This window comes from Populus trichocarpa, chromosome 12 (assembly GCF_000002775.5).
Source record: "Populus trichocarpa isolate Nisqually-1 chromosome 12, P.trichocarpa_v4.1, whole genome shotgun sequence".
NCBI classification, from domain to species: Eukaryota; Viridiplantae; Streptophyta; class Magnoliopsida; order Malpighiales; family Salicaceae; genus Populus; species Populus trichocarpa.
Window position 1 is genome coordinate 8,785,399 of NC_037296.2, and position 23,016 is coordinate 8,808,414.

At 31.0% G+C, this 23,016-nt stretch overlaps 1 protein-coding gene across 1 annotated transcript; it reads left to right on the top strand.

Annotated features, from left to right (window-relative positions):
- The first annotated feature begins 11,020 nt into the window (after positions 1–11,020).
- LOC7484739 (uncharacterized) lies at positions 11,021–13,702 on the top strand. The gene is made up of 3 exons (XM_002317935.4): positions 11,021–11,317; positions 11,604–11,726; positions 13,343–13,702. The coding sequence occupies exons 1-3, from the start codon at positions 11,056–11,058 to the stop codon at positions 13,498–13,500; spliced, it is 543 nt and encodes a 180-aa protein (XP_002317971.2). The 5' UTR covers positions 11,021–11,055; the 3' UTR covers positions 13,501–13,702.
- The last annotated feature ends 9,314 nt before the right edge of the window (positions 13,703–23,016 follow it).

Below are 23,016 nucleotides of genomic sequence, written 5' to 3' on the forward strand. Positions count from 1 at the left end.
TTTTATTTTATATATATGGTTAAAAAAATTGCACCGCCAGTTATAAATATAATATAACTAGATAAAATAAATTAATTTTATTTTAATTAAATAATAACAAAAATAGATAACAATAAATTTTCATTTCCTTTGATTTTTTTTTATTTTATATATATAGTTTTTTGATGTACTACCTAGTTCGCGGTTGGTGGTTCCTAGCAACTTGAAATTAAAACCTTCCTATAGATAAATTAGAGTGCTAAACATAATTGAAAAATGAATGATAACAGTATTTATTATAAGTCAAGTTCTTCAAAGATTAACTCCTAGTGTACCCTACCTAAGGTGAGTTGCATTGTTGATTGATTGCTAATCTAAGTTATGTTTTTATCTGTTAGTCTCATATAAGACTCAAGGCAAAACTTCCTCTATGATGAAATCTTTATTTTATCAGGTTAAATCATAATTGTTTCAAGGCTTAAATTTTAGTATCGCATTTATTTTCTAGATACAATTGATTCCTAACAAATTAATTGTTATGGGATTTTTAGTATTTTAGTCAAATCCTAATGGATAATCATAAACTAGTTATAATATTCATTTTATATTTTTTTCAAAACATGCTGAAAATACAATTTTGTTTTTTAAAAAAATATGTATGAAAAAACTTTTAAAATTTGGCCGTATGCAATAAAAACATTTGGTTAATTAATTTTTTTAATCTTTTTATTTATTTTTTTTCGTTTTTTAACCATCTATTTAACACATGATAAAAAAAATAAAAAGAAAATGCAGCACACACACTCTTTTTTACTATATGTTTTTTACTCACACACCCCACAATTACATATTTATAAAAAATCAAAAATCAAAATTTAAAAATAAATAAAACACACATCAAACTTCTAGAATTTGCAAAATAAACCTCCTAAAATTCAGAAAATGATCTAAAGAAGTTGTTGGAACATGGGAACCACACTGAAAGCTTCTAGCACTGCAGGAAAAGTGGCAATGCATGGATCTCACGCGCCACCGTCACTGGCAGCGCGTGAGCCCACACATTGTCACCGGTTAAGCGAAAATATAGGTGGATCAAGAATGTCTTTTTCTTCTCTTTCTTCCTGCATTAACGGTGAGTGTCACCGCTACATGCAAAAGCGCAAAATCAAACAAGATAGTTAATTTTATTTTATTTTTCTTTTTTCAGATCTGTTCTTGATTTCCCTTTCTTCTTTTCCTTTGCAAACAATCAATGGGTCTATTATGAAGAAGCCACTAACAGTGGTTGCTGGGAGGAGGTGATGGTGTCGATCGTGATAGGAAAAAAAAGAGATTTTGCTATCATTTGTGATGTTAAGGAGAGAGGGGAAAAGTTGTTGGATTGGTTTTGGGGTTGTTTTAAGGGTTGTTGAAAGATGGATTTATGGTTGTTTTTCGCTGGATATATGGAAAAAATTACTAGCAGTATTGTCTTTTGAAAGTAACCATGCGAGGAGGACAAGATGTGAAGCTAAGTTTCAGTTGTGTTTGGACTGGTGGTGTGGAGAGGGTGGTCACTAGCATTGTGGTAGTTGGCCGATGGTTGAAAGAAAGAGTTAGAAGAGGTGAAAGGGTCTCTTTTACTACTATAGTGAGGAGACATTAGTTGTGAAAAGGGATGTCGATTGGATGTTGGACTCACGACTAGCGTTGGTGGTTTATAACGGTGGGAGGTTGACCAACAGTTGATATTAATGGTAAAGGTTTGGACCGTGTAAGAAGGGAAAGATAGATGAGGGGTTTTTGGTTTGTGTGTGCCTTTTAGGGGGAAAGAGGTTGTGGGTGGTTTTGGTGTACATGTCTCAAAAGGAAGAAAATGGGAAATGTGGTAACTAGGTGGCTACGCAAGGGAAGGAATGGAGCTGTGACTCTTGGGTTTAAGTGGTTGTCTTGAGAGTGTTATTTAGGATAGTGGAGATGGTGCTTGGTCGCGGTGACAATGACTGGTGATTGTGAGGGAGAGAAGGTGTGTGGTAGCCGATGATAAGGAAGAGAAAATGAGAGTGAAAAATAATAGGTTTTTTGGTCTTCCTAATAGTTAGGTTTAAGTTTTTTAGGGCTAGGATTTTTTTTTGTTCCTAACAGCTAGGTTTAGGTTTTTAAGGGGCCAAGGTTTTTTTGTGTTGGAGATTTGGAGAGAAAAGTATAGGATAAATGGTTTTTTCTTTTCTTTTTTTGGCTTCCTCCCCTTTTTGTGTGAGATAACCACCTATTTATAAGCAAATTGATTTGTCTTTTTTCTCCCCATTTCTTGGTTCCAAAAACATTTTGGTCCCTCATTTTCTTCCTTTGCATTTTGGTCCTTTTTTCCAAATGCTTTTTTATTTTTCTTATTTTTTTGGATTTTGATTTTTTGAAAAAGGCAAAGTCAAAGTCAACTCGATGAGAAAGATCAATGATTTTGAAAATGGCACGTTAAAAGTTGAACGTGTTGAGAAGAAATTTTAATTTTAAATTCTTTTGAGAAGACGTTGAAAATGTTAAAAATGACGCAAATACGCCAAGAACATCTTTTTTATTATTATTTTTGTATTTTGATAATACTTAGAAAAAATAAGGGGTTAAAAATTAGGTTATGATAGTTGCTCCTTTTCTTTATAATGTTTACGATAGAAAGTCTCATGGGAGACTTTAGATATTAGGCTTGTAAGGAAAAAATAATAAAAGAATATGGATTTACCAAATCAGGAAGTGATTAATCCTTCCAAAATTTTTCATACTCATAGATATGTCGTAGATTGACAAATCTTTAACGAAAGTTTAAGAAGCGAGGGTTAGAAAGTGCACTAAAAAAGAAAATAGATTAGGCTTACAGGTGCACTGTTTGATATGTGAGAGCTAGAAAGAGCACTAAGAAACGAAATAGATATGGCTTGATTGACTATCTTGTATATGAGGGCTAGAAAGCGTATACAAAAAAATAGATAGGGCTTGCTAAACTATCTAGTTGTGAAGGCTAGAAAGTGCACTTAGAAAGGATATAGATAGGGTTTGCTAGCATATTATCCTGTATGTGATGGCTGGAAAGCGTACTTCGAAGAAAATAGATAGGACTTGTTGGTTTACTATCTGGTTATAAGGGTTAGAAAGCAAACTCAGAAAAGAAATAAATAGGACTTGCTAGCGCACCATCTGGTTGTGAGGGCTAGAAAACACACTGAGAAGAAATAGATATGGACAAAAAGTACATCATCTGATGGTTGAAGGTTAGAAAGCGCATTCGAAAGAAAATGAATAGGGTAAGAAAACACATTCAGAAGGAGAGAGATTGTGCTAGAAAGTGCATTATCTAATAGTTGAGGGCTAGAAAGCACACTCAAAAGAAAATAGATAGGGCTAGAAAACGCACTACCTAGTATGCGAGGGCTAGAAAGTGCACTTAGAAAAAAATATATATGGTTAGAAAACACATTATCTTATGGTTGAAGGCTAGAAGACGCACTAAAAATATAATGCTTGAAATTACCTTGTGTTGTAACAGGGACATCATACCAACATGGTGCGTAAGGAAATCTGTTTCGCGATTCACACTTTTTGAAAAGAACTATATATTCGCATGTTATGGGTGATATGAGTTATGTATGAACATACGTGTTAATCGCTCAATTAGTCGTCCGACCTCTTTTGTAAAGACTTGTAATGAAAAATTAAAATAGAACACAAATGTGTATGTGCGAACATGTAGATATGATGTGTATGAATATATGTATGTGGTATTCTTCTTATGAGGATGTTATGTTGTGAAAATACATGAGGTTAGGATAACGAAAGTACTAATTGTGTAACTTGTTGTTCAGCCCTTTTGTATGAACTTATGATGATAACGAGACTAGAACAGGAATGTGAATTTATGAGTATGTTAATATGATGTAATGTAAACTTATGAGTATGAAAATATAATAGTATGGGCATATGTATTGAGAATCCATTTTATGGGAATATTGATTTACATTATCCTATATGGATTGCGCCTTGTTAATGAATGGAATGCAATTATAAATCTGCAGAATGATATGGTGAAAAAATCCAAAACCTGACAACTTATATAAAAAAAAATTCATCGATTTTGGCTTTGAAAAAGCCGGGTTGTTGCACAACATTTCTAATATGCTAGGTGATGTGCTTTAATAGTGGCAGTGTATGGTTCCATGCACTAGCAGTAGTGGTGGCGCATGACTACATGCACCAGTACTGCCCAAATTGACATCACTATTCCAACCAATTTCTAATTCTCCTAGGCAATACCACCAGCTTCTAACATGAACTACATACACCAGCACTGCCCAAATGTTTTTAACCTTAAATGAATATTTTATTATTTTTGAATAATTTTTAAAGCATTATTAATTTGTTGTCGATGATTATCATGAATATTTAAAGTGTTGAGGTCCACATCGTTACGTGGCAACCCCAAGGGTTTGCTACCACTAAGGATTTATTTTTAAGGTGGACTAAGGATGGAAATCAATACCCTACAATGAGATTGGAAGGATCGAGATTGATTTTTTTTTTATCTAATACATAATGTTTTGGTCTCGGTGTGAAATATGATGTATGTTGATGTTTTTTTAAATTGTTATATTTTATACGGATATTGTTTTTTATTTATTTTGTTGTGTGATGATGGTGTTTTTTATTTGTTATGTTGATGTTTGTTTTGAATTGTTATGTTGTGTGTGGATGTTGTTGATTTATTATGTTGATATTGTTTCTTATTTGTGATGTCATATATTGATTTTTTATTTATTTGTTATGTTGCGTGAATTGCGTGGTTTTGTCACGTATTAATGATTTTATTGTTAATCGATCCTACATATGAAAAATATACCATCACCGGGAAGTGTCATAAGGTGTGATTAGTATAAAATAAAATCACTTAATACATTACATTATTTTATTTAAATCATTTCCAAGATTGTTTTCCTCGTAAATTTATCACGTATTAATGATTATATTACTCAAATGTATTGTCACTTATTAGTGTTATAGATTGTGATTAATAAATAATAAAATCACTTAATATGTTAAATTATTATATTTAAAATATTTTCAAGAGCATTTTTTTCTAGCGATTTTTTCATGTATTAATAATTTTATTGTTCACCAATCCTTCCTATGACAAATGTACTATCTATAAGCAGTGTCATAAAAGTAATAACATGCGAACGTGTTTTCAACAAATGAAGGAAAGAAAATGAAAAGGCATCAAAACACATAAATTCCAATATATGTAAGTGAATGGTAAAATAGATCGAACAAAAAAAAGTAGTTGTCAAAAGAAAAACATTACATTACATGTACGTGGAATAGGCAATGAGTGAGGTCCTAATATGAAATGGCAAAGCTATTATTGAGATCAACCTTGTCTATATTAACAGAGAGAAAAATGAAAAAGAAGATAATTAGGAAAGAAATAATGCAAAAGTCCATGAGAATATATCTAATTTTTTAAACAAAGGAAAAGCTAAAAAAGTTAAAATAAAGAGTAATGGAAATGGGATTTATAAAATAAATTAAAAAAAATATAGGAAAGAAAGCAACACTTAAAGTGACAAATACAACAAAATAAACAAAAAAGGAAAATAAAAAGGAATTAAAGTAACCATATACATGTATGACCTTGGACAATTTTAGCAGCTAAAGAGGTAGAGAATCACAAAAAAAAAAAAAACCTAAACAACAAGGAAGGGGAAAGCCATAATTAACTTAACATTCTAACAACAAAGAAAAATTATTGGTAGCTAAGGTTGAAAAGGACAAAAATAAAGGATTTTATAAAATAAAAGTGAAAAAAAATATTTTTTTCTTTTATGAAGAGCAAAAGAGTTCGTGATGCAAATCTCATGGTCACACAACTCTCAACAAAGATGATAACTTCCTCAAGAAAGCCGAATAATCAGGTTTGGTTGAACCTTGACCCATAATTAACCTGTAACTAAAAAACAAAGATATTATATGATTGCGAATGACACTACAAGGTAAGTTATGCCTTGATAAGTTGGATTTACTCTGTCCCATCAAAGAAAAAGAAGTTTACTTATGCAAAATTAAATTTCATTAATGTCTAAAGGTTGCCCAAACTTACAGCAAAAGAAAACATAATATAGTCATAATATAATAACCCTAATGGTCCCATATAGAGTTGCAAACTAATGGGTCTTAACTAAAACTCAGCTAAGCACAAGCTTAATGCCTTAAACAAGCCTGAACATTGATTTTGGAAACCCAACAACAATAAAAACCCTAAAACTGAGATATAATTATCCCAAATATTAATTAAAACAATAAATAAATCTCAAGGAATATTTAGATTAATACAAGTTATCAAAATAGCCCCAAAATTGCATCTCCTTGAATTGGATCCCTTGTAGTTGATTCTAAGACTTCTAGAAGAAAGAGTGTCTCTTTGTGTCATTCATTAATCATCTTTCCTTTCCTGAAAGATGTTGTCTTGAATGTTGAAGCTTCTTTTCTTTTCCATATATTATTTAAAATATGAAAGAAAGTGGTTGAAATATCTTCTTTAAGTAGTCTCTCATAATCTCCTATATGAATAAGAAAATCCTGTAAAATAAGGAAAAGAAAAACAAAAGAATCCCAAGCCTCCTTGGCACCACATATATTCCATAATAGATATGAGATTCTTGCAAACTATGGATAATAGTTGTTGTCATAAATGTCTCCTTATTTGACATGGAATCCATGTAAAATAGGTAAGCCAATATCTACCACACATGTTTCTAAGACAATTAAAGAATCCTTGTATTGACTAGAATCCATAATACATAAGAAAACAACGTTTCTTTAATTTTCGCACATTCCTAGCAGATTTCAGTCCTAATTTCAAACATGTTGTTCTCTCTAGTCTAGATGAATTAGCAGGCCTACCATATATTCACGGAAAGGTGAGGATGCCTATTTTTCAATCCAATTGGAATATTAGCATAATTCCTTATGTATCTATAGATATAGTCTAGAAAGTAGAATAAGGTCCAGATAGACAAATTTAACAAGATTCGTCCAGTAAATTCAACCCTCTAAAACAATCCATTACCAAACTCCGATTTACCTAAACTTTTAACCCAATTTTCATCTCGATCTAGTTATCTAATTGAAAGTTATGCTCAATAATAGAAATTTTTACACCAAAATCTGAATCTGGCTTTTTTTGAATCGAATCAGTTTGAATGCAAAATAAATTATCAAGTTTGATTCTTAACCCATTAAAGTGAGGAGAATAAGACAAAAATGTGTTTAGCTAGAATTTATTTTTGCTTGCTGCTGCACTTGTTTTCACTTTGAAAAGCTTCATGTTGAATTTTAAATGAATAAAAAAATTATTGGATACTAAATTTCAAATAAAAAATCTAAATCTTTCCTTTTTAAGGGAAGAGTTTTAAACTTTTGTAATTATAACTACATTATAATGGTTGATCCTACTCTCTCAACAAGGATCTAAAAAACTTTAAATGAATAGATATTGTCTATTGTAATTGTTTGATAAAGTACCTTGTAAAAAATGATTATCCTCTCAAAGATCATATAAGTTTTTAGAAAATGAGTCATCATGTTCTTACTTAGAGGCTGAAGCAATAAACAATTGAAAATAAAGCAAAGCCAACCAATAAACACAATACAAAGACATAGGAAAGAAGAAAACGACTAGAAAAATAATAGAAAAACAATTGAACAAAGTGAAGCACAATATAATAACAAAGAAGATGGATATTGTAATATAAAATAAGGGTTGATTGGTTAACAAACTCCAATAAAATCAATTAAAAAAACCAAAAGAGACAAACCTATACAAGCACCACAGGAAACAAAAGGCAAGGATAAATTGAGAAACATAAAACAAAACCAAAACACATATAAATAAGGTAAAAGCATAAATCAAGATAAAGGAAGAAAAACAAAATAGTGTAGCAAAAAAGCATTAACCAAAATTAAGCAAAGAAGAAAATGAATTGAAAATAAAAGATTCTTAATGATCAAATCTAGTAGTAGTAATTAAAATATTTTCAGAAAGTTTTTTATGTCATTATTGTAACAAAAGCTTGAAAGTGCAAGAAAAGAAATCTTTTTTTTAAAAAGGGAGTAAATTGAAGGAAGAAACCACCTAAAAAGTTAAAGAAATGGAGATTGACACTTAAATTAAACAAAAAAAATGATATTCACCCTTTTGTATAGCATATTCTTTTACTAGTTGATGCTAGATTATATAGGATCTCTTATTAGACCAATTAGTAAATTTGATTTCACATGGTTATAAAGTTTCATTGAATAAAATAATGAATTTTTTTACAAATATTTAAGTGATCAAATTATCTTAAGACATATAATTAAGGAACACATTGGGTGCATATGTATACAATAAAAAATCTAGAATGTTACTAAATTCTCTTGATTCTCAAGTTAGGATTTTGTAGGGTAGGTGTATGATGCCTCATTCCAAGTTATCATATAGAAAACATTAAACATAAATTGGCTTAAATACTTTTCTATTATTAGTGATTGTGCATTAAACTGGATAGTAGAAGAAAAATTCAAATAGAAAAGGCAATGGATACGCATGGTGAGATTAAGATCCAAACCCAAATTCAAACGCAAAATAACTATCTAAATAGTTTTTTGATACTCATTGGATATTCATAACTCGAAAATAGATGTTATAATTTCTAACTATTTAGTAGATAATTAACTTGGTATATATGTATTTTTTCAACAAAAAAAAAACAAATAAAATGCACATACACAAGTCAAAAGAAAAACCCAAGAAAATAATTAAAAATAAAACAGTTCCATAGAAACAAAAGAGCACTAGGGATTTCACATGATGAGCGACCACCAAAATCAAGGAAGTAGCCAACAATAAAGTAACATCACCATCCCTGCCAAGACTAAAAAAACCAGAAATGTGAGGGAGAAGTTAACGATTTTGTCCATAGGAAAAACACGCCCCGTTTATTTTTCTTGGTAATATTGAAATTGTTTTGAGAAAATCTCAATTTATTAGATTTGATTGCAAAAATATTCAAACTTTTATTAAATGAAAACCCGTGAGATTATTTAAGCATTAGTCAAAGGTTCAAAAAAAAATTTATTGATGATAAGGCATCTCTCTATTTAAAAGTATTTTTGTCTTATTAATGTGCTCTATTTTTTAACCATAATATTTTCTTGACATCTTATTATATTTATAATTTTAATTAAAAAATAATATTATAATATATATTTTTTAAAAAACATATATTAATAATACAACTCTTACACATTGCCTCGGAAAATATTTTGGAAATGCCACCAAACCCAGCTCAGTTCAGCAGATCAACATGGAAGCGACCTAACCCGAGACCCTATCTACTCGAGCTTCGAATCAAACTGAATGGAAGATGACCTGATATGACCGAGTCAACCTAACTAGTTAAAATATATCCCGGTTAAAATCTAGTTTGACTTAAAAAAAATTAAACATGATGTCATTCTAGCCTTTTTATATATATATACTAAGATAATAATATCTTTGACTGACTCGGGTCCATCTAAATACACCTAACTTGTTTAAAAAGAGGTTAGGTCTATTGACTTACAAGGCTAAGCTCATATGCCTAACTTTCCTTTTTTCATAAAATAGGTGGACAATGTGCAATATTTTGTTTCAAACGACTATTGTTTGCTTGTGTAGGCTCTAGCCATCAAAATGGTAGAAATTGGGTTGGGTTTTTTTAATCCAGAAAAACTATTTTTTTAATTTATTTTCATCTAATAACTTAATAAACTAATTTCTCAACTCAAAAAACATCTAAATTGGTTTTAAAAATATAAAATTAAACTGAAAAAAATCTATCAACTATGATCTAGTTTTTTCAACAAAATAGAAATTCAAAAACACCTTAATGACACTCCTCTAGTAAAAAAGAACACATCGATATCAAATTCAGTTGTTTTAGTCAATAGAATTTCACCAACCAATCACTCTCTCTCGTCTGTCATATTTTGTTGACTCTCTTTACATTCTTTCAAACTTAATGACTAAAATGTGAACAAAATAAAGTTTTAGACTAAAATGTAAAAGTTTCAAACAAAAGGACCAAAAAGAAAAACAAAAGGATTATATAGATCAAAATCTTTGAAAAGACGCTAAATGAACAATTTAAAAGAAAAATCCTTTTATATTCACCTCGTTAACAATTTTAATTTTTTTATTTTTAATTTTCATAAATGATTTTTTTCAGCATTATTGGACCAAATGTCAGATTTTTTTATATCATGGTAACTACATAAAAAATTAAATAAATTATTAAGTTTAATTTTCAACTAACATTAAAAAAGATTAAATTAAAAAGAAATTAATGATCAAAGAAAAAAATTAAAGAAAACATTATTACAATTCAAAGTATTTATCCCCACGCGATGCAATGTTGCAATGCATGTACATAAAAACACCACACCGTTAAGGTTTCTTGTAATTTAATTTAGGCATAATTACAAAAAAAAAAAAAAAAAACTCTTATAATTTGGTTTATGTTTCGTTTTCAATCTAAGAATTAGAAAATTAAAGTTTAAATCTTGTTTTTCTCTCCCCAAACATAATTTTCCTCTCCAATCTCTCTGTATAAAACACGACACACCCACAAACACTAAATATAAAGTAAGATATTTATTGTTTTAACATTTAATCTCTTCGGGTGATAGGAGTCAGAAATATCTTGTTGATGTTATTTTGTTCAACTTTTTTTTAAATCATGAAAACTCTCAATTTGTAAATAATGGTTAATTTTTATTTTTAAGTTGAAATATAGAATCTAAAATACATTGAAGTTACTAAAATTTTAGATTAAAAAAACCCAAAATATGGGAGGTTTTTTATAATTATTCATTTAATTTAATTTAATTTAACTAGAAAAAAATTAAAAAACTATTTTGTGTAAATATTTTTTGTAAAATAAAGTCCCCCAATGCTTGAATTTTATTACAAATTCGCTGGGAATGGGGGGGGGGGGGGGGCAATAGGAGAAAGGAAAAGGCAGAAAGAGAATGAGCTCTTCTTCCTCCCCTTCTTCGCCGCAGCGTTACAGGGGTGGCAATAGTAACGGTGGCGGTGGAGGAGAGGATCAGAGGCCTAGATTCTTTGATAAAATGGTGAAAAAAATGTGCTGGCAAAATGCAGAAATAGTGCCTGGTCGACACCCAGAGAGATGGCGCAAGGACGCTGCTGGAAATATTGTTTGCAAGCGCTTTTGCAACTGTCATGGTTGTCTCTGTTACGAATACGATCATATCCTTCCCTTCTCTAAAGGTCTTCTTTGCTTCGCTATCTCTCTCTCTCTTTCTCTAACTAATGTTTAGAAAATATTGAGATTAAAATAGCATGAGAATTTGTTAGGAAGGAACTGGGTGAGCAAGTTAACAACTCAAGGTGAAGGGATAGCGACTGACTGATGCAATACTAATATTCCCTTTAGAACATGAATTTAGTTTAAAGTATGTTTGTTACATAATCAGTATCAGTTTACTTGGAAACCGGAATGAGAGAATTGTTTAAAGTTTTTGTGTTGAGAGCTTGTTGGGTTTTGTTTCTGTAGGTGGTGAATCTACTGTAGATAATTGTCAAATTCTTCAAACAAGGGTCAATAGGTTTAAATCTAACAAACAAGAGTTGGACAAAACTCAATTGAAAGGTTACTCTTGCGAAATCAATTTCACTGGTATGCATTTTTCTATTTTCTTTTTCATTCTCTGCGATTCTGTCCACTGATTTTTCTTTGTTTGCCTTTTACCTTCCTATTTTGTTTGCTATGGAATTCATCATGGAATTTCAAAGAGTTTAGTTGAGACCAATGAAGGAAGGTCTGTTGCTACCCAACTATCATTCAATTTTGTATCTAAACTGAAAGGATTCTGATGATCATTTATAATTTGTGATTTGAGTTGATAGAAACTGTTTTAAGTATATTGCCTACGGCCATCTATTCTTTGAGTGTGGTGGGGTTAACAGTGATTGTGAAGCTGGTTTGGTTTCTAGAGCAGCTTAGTAAATGGGAAGCTGGCCTTGTTTTCTTGATAAATGGCTTGTTTGTATTTCTGTGAGGTCAAAGGAGATCAGTATTTTCTTGGGATAACCAGCTTTAGCAACTTTATAAATTGTCAATCTACCTAATTTGGCTGGGGATTTCTAACGTAAGCTGGGTTGGGGTCTCTATAGTTAAGTTGTTTTCTGTATCACCTATCTCATTTGTATCAGTTCCCCACTTTCTAGAAATTGAAGGACCATATTTTAGTCTGAAAATCTATTCAGTCATTAGATGTCCTGGTTTTCTTATTGATACAGAAGAGTCAAGCACGCACATGAAAACTAGGGACAGGTTTTGGAAAGATGCTCTTCCTTTCATCTGTCCTCTAGGCACACTTTTCCTTCTCTTAGATATGCCAGATCCATGCCATAATTTACCAGATACTAAATACTAGCCAGCGCATGTTTCACTATGTAGATAATTATTACTTGTTCCTCAATAAAAAAGAACAGGAAAGCAAGCAAAAAGCGCATGGGACATTAATGAGTAGTCTGTCTCCCTTTCAGTTTCGAATTGGAAAATGGCACTCTTAAATCCTACATAAATTTCTTGCTACAGGACATGGCTAGTGATGTTTTATTTTTTAAGTGATTGCAACCTTGTTGGCTGTGATGCCACGTCTCAGTTTGTGAGCACTTCTTCTTTTTCTATTTCTTTTCTAAAGATTTTATCATTTGTCAACCATATTGAATGATCCTAAGTGTTCCCTTCTTCCCCAATCCAGCATTCCATTTGACTTTCAGTGCACATTAGACTTGAACTTTTTCAATGAATGATGTGTTTTCAGGAGTCCTTTTGTGCTGGATATGTATCTGAATAATTTGAAATGCTAGAGGATATTAAATAGTTTATAACTTCAGGATGCTTGTTTAACTTTGACTAAACAAAATATATTCCCTGAAAGTAAGCATCATAGTGGGACATTAATGATGTTGTAGCAGGAGGTGCAATAGATATCAAGCTCAAGTTCCTGTAGTAGGAGTATGTATATGTGCTTTGGACCTAACACATCATCCTGTTAGGATGTTTTAAACTTATGGCCTGTTTTCCTAGCTTGTTCAGCATTCAGGTCGCCCTGGTACCCCCACCCAATCTCTCCTCACTTCCCAGTCTGAAAAGGATCTTGTGCTAGTGGTCATCATGTTTTGTGCATTGTCTTCATAATGTGCTTTTCTAATGGTCTCTTTTCTTTTCTTTTTTTTCAAATGGTTTACTCTTGGATGCAAAATGACACCTTTTTCAACTTCAAGATAAGGAGCTTGACATAATCGAAATGGCTGTTTATGGGGATGTCATCAGGCCTGGAAACCAGTGTCGTTGCAGAACTATTGCTGAAATGCTTGGCCAACTCAAGTCAAAAGACCGTGTGGCTGCTTGCAAATTGCCATTTAGCAACGAATCTTTGTAGAGGGTTAAAATTCCGTTTTGGAACTAAGTTGAACAACTTATTATTTGCATCTGGCCTCATAAAATTTCATCCATGAGGTTTGCACACACCATCTCGATATACCTTTCTTTGATATGCTATCTGTTGACTGAAACTGTATCATCACCTAGACGAATGTTTGAATGCAATTGATTGAATTGGACCCTTGTAATTTCTTACGCTACCTTCATCTTCTTCATATGCTTTTTTCCCTGGGAGTGTTTGTTGGTCCAAGATGGGATGAATCATTATCGTGGAAGACTCTTTGCATCTGCATTTTTCAAAAAGACCAGCACATTTACTTCCCTTTATCCCTCTTATTTTTTTTTTCTTTTTTTTTTTTCATTTTTGGGATGACTGATTTAATCATTCATTGGAAGGGCTTAGGGCCAAGGGCTTGATAAATTATTTTGTAGCAGAATCCACCACCATATTCAATAAACTATACCACCACTAGATGGTGATAAAATCACATCTACTTTTTTTTTTCTTTTTTCTTTTTGCCTATCTTTTATGTTTGTTGGTTTCATGTACATAAAAAAAAAACCATGAAAAATCATCCAAAATTAATTAAATTAATGTTTTCCAAATCCAATCATGTTTTAGAAAGTATTCTAAACACAACTCCCAACATTGTTTAATCAATGAATGATATAGTCTATTTTGTACACATTAAATTTCTAGCTTAATTTCTTTGACAAATTTCAAACTTTAATTTCTAAAAATGCAAAAAATATATATAAAAAATATTCTTATCGCATTTTTTATATTTTTACAAACTTTAAACCTTTTTATTTTATTTGGCTTTCAAATTAATTTCTATTTTATATTGCTATTAAAAGAGAGAGAGAGCAAAAATAATAAAATAAAAAGTTAAAATAAAAAAAATGATAAGAAAAGAAGAGGACATTTCATTCATTCTTGTCGCTAAATAATTTTAAGAGGCTACAAGGAATTATAGACTTTGGACCCTTAATAAATAAAGAAAACCATATGGAAAAAAAAGATAAAATTGCAAGAATTTTGAATATGTGGGGTTGATAATTGTTAATAGTAGTATTTGGTTCTATTTACATTGTTACAGAGTTTGAATCTTATTTACATAAGTAATCCTAATTTTATATAGATATTTGTATCAAATAAAGAGATTTATTAAACCATAATACAAGCTAAATTCTTTTTATATTGACTCATAAGTGAATCCTAGTTTAATTTCAGACTTTTAATTAGTTATTTAGTTGACGACTCGCGCTTTGAATAGGACTATGCATCTCTAGTTATGTACATGTTCAATCTATGTTGGTTGATCGTTTCTTATTGGTCGATCTTGATTTCCTAAATTGTTCCTTCAAATCTCTTAATCCATCAATGACTCTTCCAACTCGATCAATTCTTTTGATTCATGATCTATTTCAGCTCTTTTTCCTTGTTTTGTGATGAACAATCATTGTTCTCTACATTTGACAATTGTTTGTTTTATTTTAGGTGTAAATAACACATTTATATTGTTTTATTTCTCAAAAGAAGAAATATTAACCTTATCACACTTGTACTAAAATTGATTGATCAAGTCAACCAGTTATAATGTGGTAAATAACATTCTTCATCTAAAATTAGTAATTATTTTTTAAAACATGTCTAACATGTTAAACACTTCAACCAATCAATTTAGGTTTCTTGAATTGCACCCAATGTTTTAGAAGCAATGTTTAGGTTTCTTGAATTGCACTCAATTCTTCATCTTTTACACAAAATCTCAAATTCTTTAAGAACCCTAGAAATGTTTCTACAAATACTCAATCAAGAACCCTAAACACTTTTCTTGCTATTAAAAACAAGAATGTCAGTCTCAAACTCTACTTCATCAAAATCCACAATCGTCTCTCATTACTAGTCCATCATTAGTACTACACCAAAAGACATGAATGGACAATATCTCGACCTATTTTGGAAAAAGTGCCATAAAAAATAGAAGACCAAAACTTTGTTATGGATATTAAGAAAGAAAGGATTCCCTTTTACGACGACCATATAAATCTCAATATATAGATCAAGCCAATCTTAGTATGGCCGAGCACTGCCTCTACCAATTACATCATATGGTTAGGTAGGATGGAAGAAAGTCTTGACGAACAATGGAAGCATAAAAAATCTTTAATGTTATTCAACTATCCATAATCACCACTAAACCTAAGATAGAGCTATTAGTCGCTCTTTTTTTTATTCTGGTCAAAATCCAATAACACCTCCTTTTTAAGTAAGGGATGCAAACTATTATTTTGTACAACTTGACCTTAATTGAAGGCCTATACCCAATAAGTGAGGAACTTTGTGGTTCCATCGAAATTTCTACGAGCCCCTTCAAAGACTTCTTGCTAGGTGCTCTTTAATTCGATGCCTTGTTGAAAAGAGAAAAATAGAAGACAAACTTTCCCTCTTACAAGGATCATGTGGCCTTCCTACTTGTTGGATATATAGATACTTAATCTAATTTAGGTCACTAAAGCCTATACGAAGATGGTAGTAACTTTAGCCAAAAATAGGATAGTTCCCATATGACCCTTTATATTAAGTCATATATATAGGGTATTAGGAGGATATCAGGTTAGATATGAAGATCATCATTTTGTGATGAAAGATAATGTTTACAGAGTCCTATGGTGGGTATAAGCATAAACCACTGTTTATTTTAAAGAATTTAGAGACTTTAAAACAATTCTAAATCCAAATTTTATTTACATAGGAAATAGACTCCTTCAAGCTTCTTTTAAGAACTCTTATTTCACAAGATACACAAAAACCCTCCAAATTTTTACCCAAAGAACTGGTGTTTATTGAAAAAAAATTTATATGTTGGTATGTATTAATTGATAAGTTATTTTTCTTAACTATTACCTTTTATTATTATTATTATTATTATTATATAAAAGTTGTTTTCATTCAACTGTAAAATTATAGGTGCAAGACATCATTTTGAATAATACAGGAAATAGAAATAGAATATCTTACACTATCACTACTTTCTTGTTATAGAATCCTGCTAAACTTACTAAATGATGAGAAGCTTTATTATTTACTAGATAAGTGTTTTGTATTACGCTACGAGTCGACCTAAATTTTTTTCAATGTAAAAAAATAATGCTAAAACAATGCAAATGTTTTAAAAAAAACAAAAGAAAAATCTAAGACTCGGATCATTGACTTGAATGAGTTTAATACACTTGGATAATTTAATAACATGAATAAAAAAATACAATGACATTAAATAATCTGGAAAAAAATTGACAACAAAAAAAAAAGTTAAAGAAATTCAATATGAGTCCATCCAAGTTAGCATGTATAATCTATAACCTAGTTATGATACCAAGACAACCACGTCGAAAAAAAAATTAAATTAAACTATAAAACTTAATTATCAAACAACCCAATGTTGAAAGACGAGATAACCCATATCATTTTTAAAATCAATGAAAAATTATATAGAAAGAAAAAAAATTGCATAGTTCAATCTCCAATTAAATAAATGTTAAGGGATGAAACTGAAAAAATATGATCTTAAAAAAGAAGAAAAAACCCAAGCAAACTTAAGCAAATCTTCTAAACTTCGGTTAATCTCTTAGACTCATAACTTGTGAAATCCAAGACATCGGCTCATTTAAAAAGTTCAATTCCTAACCAATTTAATATTGAAGGATGAAACAAAAAAAAATATTGATGGGAACCCCGTGAGCACTTGGTCACATAACTCATACACAAACAATACAACTCCCATAAAGCCAAGAAATCAGGTTTGACAGCGTGACACGAAGATTAACTTGAACTTTAGCACCCGTACTGTTGGAACTTGAAACCCCCACCTAAAAAATAGCAATACACGAACGAGAACTATAAGATGACGCCACGAAGATAGTTGTTCTTCGATAAGTCGATTCAGTTCATTAAAGAACCACAATAGGAGAAAAAACTCACCCTCACACACTCACAAAAAGAGATGTGGCAATCTGAATTATTATTAAGCAAAAATATGAAAACAAAAACTTAGGTTATAGAGGTGTTTTTATATATGTAATAACCTAAGCTAAACCCTAGAATACTCAAGTTGTGAACTTGTATAAGGTCTACTTATAATTAGATCCAAACTCTTAATTAAACAAGCCAATTACTGATAATCAAGCACAAAACATGAAAACAAAAATTAAAATAAAGGTCTGAAGCATGCTGTCTCAAATAACAAAAAAAAATAACATAAAAAAGTTTTATTTCCTAGCCTAAATAGTCATATTGGCCGAATAATCCTTCGTTGTAGCTTTAGGATTAGTTGTCAACTTGAGAAATTCCAACTAGACTAGAAAAGTCAATCCTGACTTAGAAATATTTGTTGTTGTCTCTAACTTTTTCTTGTGAATCTTTGTTTCCTTGTTTTACTATGACAAACATAATTATTCTTTTCTCCTTGATTGATGACTTTATTAGATTTTTTTGTAGACTAGGAAAATCATAAGCTAAATCGTAGAATACTCAAATTACGGTCTTGTATAAGGCCTACTTATAATTAGATTGAAACCCTTAATTAAACAAGCCCAAATATTGATAATCAAGCCCAAAACATGAAAACAAAAATTAAAATAAAGGTTTGAAGCATGCTACCTCAAATAATAAAACAAATAACATAAAAGAATCTTATTTCCTAGCCTAAATAGTTTAATTGGCCGAATAATCCTTCCTTGTAGCTTTAGGATTAGTTGCCGACTTTAGGATTTCCAACTAGACTATAAAAGTCAATTCTGACTTAGAAATCTTTGTTGTCGTCTCTAACTTTTCCATGTAGATCTTGGTTTCCTTGCTTTACTAGGACAAAATAATTATTCTTTCCTCCTTAAGGATCACTTTAGAAGTTTTTTTTCTAGACTAGAAAAATCATTAAATAATTCTCCTTAACTTAGGAAACTAATTTATCGCCCTTTAGTTTTCTTAGAGGACTACGAATTTTTTTTTAATGCTAAGAATCCTCTCTCATTAAGGATCTGATCTGGCTAAATTTACCTTGTACAAAAGGAAAATAATTGCTGACTTTTAATCCTTGTAATATTGGGAAGTCTTGCACAAATAAGGTTGTCATATGGCCAGACATATCAAACCCATGTTGCACGTGGATTGGACCCTTTTTGCACTTGGATTAGATGAATCAAGGTTGCTCTTTAAGCTTCATAGACACCACTTGATCTCTTAAGTCCATCTTGGCCCAAACATGCTAAACAAACTCATTCAATGCTTCATTAAGTTTCTTTACTCTAGTCCTTGTAATTGACTCACTTGGCACCTCCAATGGGTCAATGGCATGTTTAGTCATGATGTTGGGCTAGTCCTCATCATCCCCTATCTCTTCAAAATGATTTGACCTCGAATAATCACTTACATCAAATAGAGTAAGATCATAAACATTAAAGGTAGCACTAACACCATACTCATCTAGCAATCAACTTTAAAGCATTGTCATTGATTCTCTCTAAAATCTAAAATGGTTCATCTCCTCTTGGTTGTAACTTGGATTTCTTATGGGTCAAAAACATTTTCTTGTGCATATGCACCCAAACCTAATCTTTGGGATGAAAGACAACATATTTGCACTCTTTATTTGTTTTAGTTGTATACACACGGTTCCTCTTCTCTATTTGCTATATGTTATAGTACATTTTCATGGAGTGATTTTATCACTTGTCATTTACGATTTTCATCTAAACTATCCCTTTTATCAACAGGTAAATGAAGGAGTTAAAGGGTTAAAACCATACACAATCTCAAACAATGAAAATTAGTGGTAAAATGCACAAAATTATTATGTGCAAACTCTATGAATGGTAGACAATCTTTCAAAATCTTTAGGTTCTTTTGAATGATAGTGTGTAATAATTTTGTTAAGGTTTTATTAACTACCTTAGTTTGTCCATCTGTATAGGGGTGACACATAGTTGAAAATAATAATTTAGTACCTAATTTTCTCCACAACACTTTCCAAAAATAGTTAAGAAACTTAACATCTTTATCAGAAACAATGCTCCTAGAAACCCCATGAAGCCATACTACCTCCCTGAAGAACAAATCAGCAATATTGGTTGCATTATCAATTTGATATACAATGAAATGCATCATTTTCAGAAACCTATCAATAACTATAAAAATCAAATTGCTACCCTATTTAGACCTAGACAAACCTAATACAAAGTCCATAGAAATGTCTACATAAGGTTCCATAGGTATAGGCAAAGAGGTATGCAATCCATGTGGTTAAATCCTAGACTTTGCTTTTCTACAAGTTATGCATTTTTTGCATATGTGTTGCACATCCTTTTTCATTTTAGGCCAGTAAAAAGGCTTATGCAACACACAAACAATTTTCTTTAAACAAGTATTTATCAAGCCTATAAAACTTACTAAAGGCTGAATTGTCATAAGCATTATAAACATTGTCAAAGTCATTATCTTCATTGTACAATTCTTTTATATTTTCAAATCTTAGTAATCTAGCAATCAAAGTAAATAAGAGAACATACCTACGCGAAAGTGCATCAGCCACAATGTTTTATTTCCCTTACTTGTATTTGATCACATAAGGAAATGTCTTAAAAAATTCAACTCGTTTGGCATATCGTCTACTTAACTTGCCTTGTCATTTCAAGTGCTTCAAGGATTCATGATCATAATGAATAACAAACTCATTGGGCCAAAGGTAATGTTGCAACGTCTCCAACATTCTCATTATGGCATAAAACTCATTATCATATGTTAGGTAGTTCAATGTTGCCTCATTGAGCTTTTTACTGAAATAGACAATGGACCTCTTATCTTGTATTAACTCGGCTTCAATACCTTTACCTGAAATATCACATTCAATCTCGAAAGCCTTTGTAAAATTTAGTAAAGCTAAAATAAGAAAAGTACATAATTTATCTTTCAATAAGTTTAAAGCCATATCATGTTCGTCACCCCATTTAAAACTAACAAACATTTTTACAATATCAGTTAATGGTGTAGTTATGGTATTAAAATCCTTCATAAAACATGTATCAAAGCTAGCTAAACCATGAAAACTCCTTACCTCAGTCAAAGATTTAAGTGCAAGTCCATCTTAGATGGCCTTAACCTTGTTTTCATACATCTCGATATCCTATGCAGTTACAACATATCTAAGAAACATAATTTTCTCCATGTAAAAAGTACACTTCTTATTTTTAACATACAATCTCTCATTATGCAATACACTACAAACATTACGCAAATGATCAAGATGCTCATTTATGTTCTTGTTATAGATCAGGATGTCATCAAAATACACAACCCAAGTTTATTTATAAATGCATGCAACACATGATTCATTAGCCTTATAAACATACTTGTTCTATTTGTAAGTCCAAACATCATAACTAACCATTCAAACAAAATCATGCTTAGTCTTAAATGCAGTTTTTCATTCATACTCTTTTTTCATCATAATTTGATGGTACTCACTTTTCAAATCAATTTTAGAGAAAATATATGATCCATATAAGTCATCTAACATTATGGTGTTAATGGCTCGGCAATCAACTCAAATCCTCCATTTTCCATCTTGCTAAAGCATAAGTAACATTGGCATAACACAATGGCTCATACTCTCATGAATGTAACCTTTCATCATATGCTCATCAACTTGCCTTTGAAGTTCATTCATCTCATCGGGATTGCTTCTATAGGCTGGTCAGTTAGGAATCACAGCTCTGGGTATAAGGTCAATCTAATGTTTTGTTCCTTTCAATGGTGGTAATACGCTAGGAACTTCTTCAGGTAATACATTATCAAACTCATGTAATAAAGAAATGGACACACTAGGAACAACATGATTAAGGTCATTAGTATTAAAGTAAGTCTCCTTATACACAAGCAAAATCATTGGCTTGTTAGTATAAAACACAAATTTAATCTCATCCTCTCTAGCATAGAAATTTGGTTGTTTCTTTAATTTTTCCACACAATAATCATTACTCACACTTACTTTCTTCACTACTCAGGTCCTACCTCCACTCTCAACCAGTTTAATTATTGATTTAAAATTAATTGAATCTGATGGTCTTCTCTCACCATTGTCTTCACATGAATTTTCACTCTTCCTAACCTCCCATTCCTTTTTCAACTTTAATTGATCATCATAGACTTGTTTTAAATATAACGGTATAAAAATGATGGTTTTACCATCTTTTAAAATAGTGTATCTATTTCTAAATCCATCATAAATAACTCTCCTATCAAACTGCTATAGACGCCCTAAAAGTAAGTAATTAGCATGCATAAGGACCATATCACACATAACATCATCGGAATTTCTACCAATAACAAAGGAAATCAGCACTTTTTAAGTCACTTTCACCTCACCACATTCATTCAACCACTACAATCTATAAGGCTTACGATGTTTTACAATATTAAAATTCAATTTCCTAAAAAGAGTAATATTAGCTACATTGGCACAACTGCTCCATCAATATCATACTAAATACCTTACTTTGGTTATGACATTTAGTATGAAAGATGTTTTTCTTTTCCTGACTACATCATCTTTTTTGACTTGTGCATTCAAAACACGCCTTACAACCAAGTCCTCCCCCTCAACTGGATATGCAATCTTCACATCATTACAATCCTCTAAATGTGGCATCTTATCAACATCAAATTTATCACTTTCAGATTTAATCTCACTATGTTTCATGATCATTGTTCTTTTATTTGGACACTAAAAAGCAATGTGTCCACTCTCCAAACACCTAAAACATTTTATATGACAATTATGCATAGGTTGTGAATTAGTTTTACCTTTCCCATCAGTAGGCATCTTTTTTTTTTTTGCCTTAGATGGTTCGACCTTAGCTCGCACAAAGGACTTCGGTTGGGCCACCTTCGGCCTTTAAGCTGATGAAAAAGATTTTGAACTGATCTATGGTCTTATACTACCCCTTCTCTTTATTTGTCTCTCCATCTTTGTTACTATATGTACCATGTTTTCCAACTCCATATAATATTGTAACTCCATGATATTAACAATGTTCCTATTAAACCTATAAGAAATCTAGCTATGGTGGCTTATTTATCCTCAACAATATTAGCTTGAATCATTGTTATCTCCATCTCCTTGAGATATTCATTTATTGTCTTAAAACCCTGAGTTAGACCTTTACCTTTTAGCTTCAAATATAAATTCCTAATAATGATTAGAAATAAAACACTTCTTCATCAAAACTTGCATGTCCTCCTATGTCTCTACAGGTCGCTCCATGTTCTTCTACCTACTGATCATGATTTGATCCAACCAAATTAATGTGTAATTTGTAAATTCAATGACCACCAACTTCACCTTTTTCTTGTTTAGAATAGCTATGGAAATAAATAAAAAATCCAATCAACTTTTTTCTCCCAATCCAAATAAGCCTCAATAATTTTTTTTACCTTGGAAATTAAGAATTTTCAGTT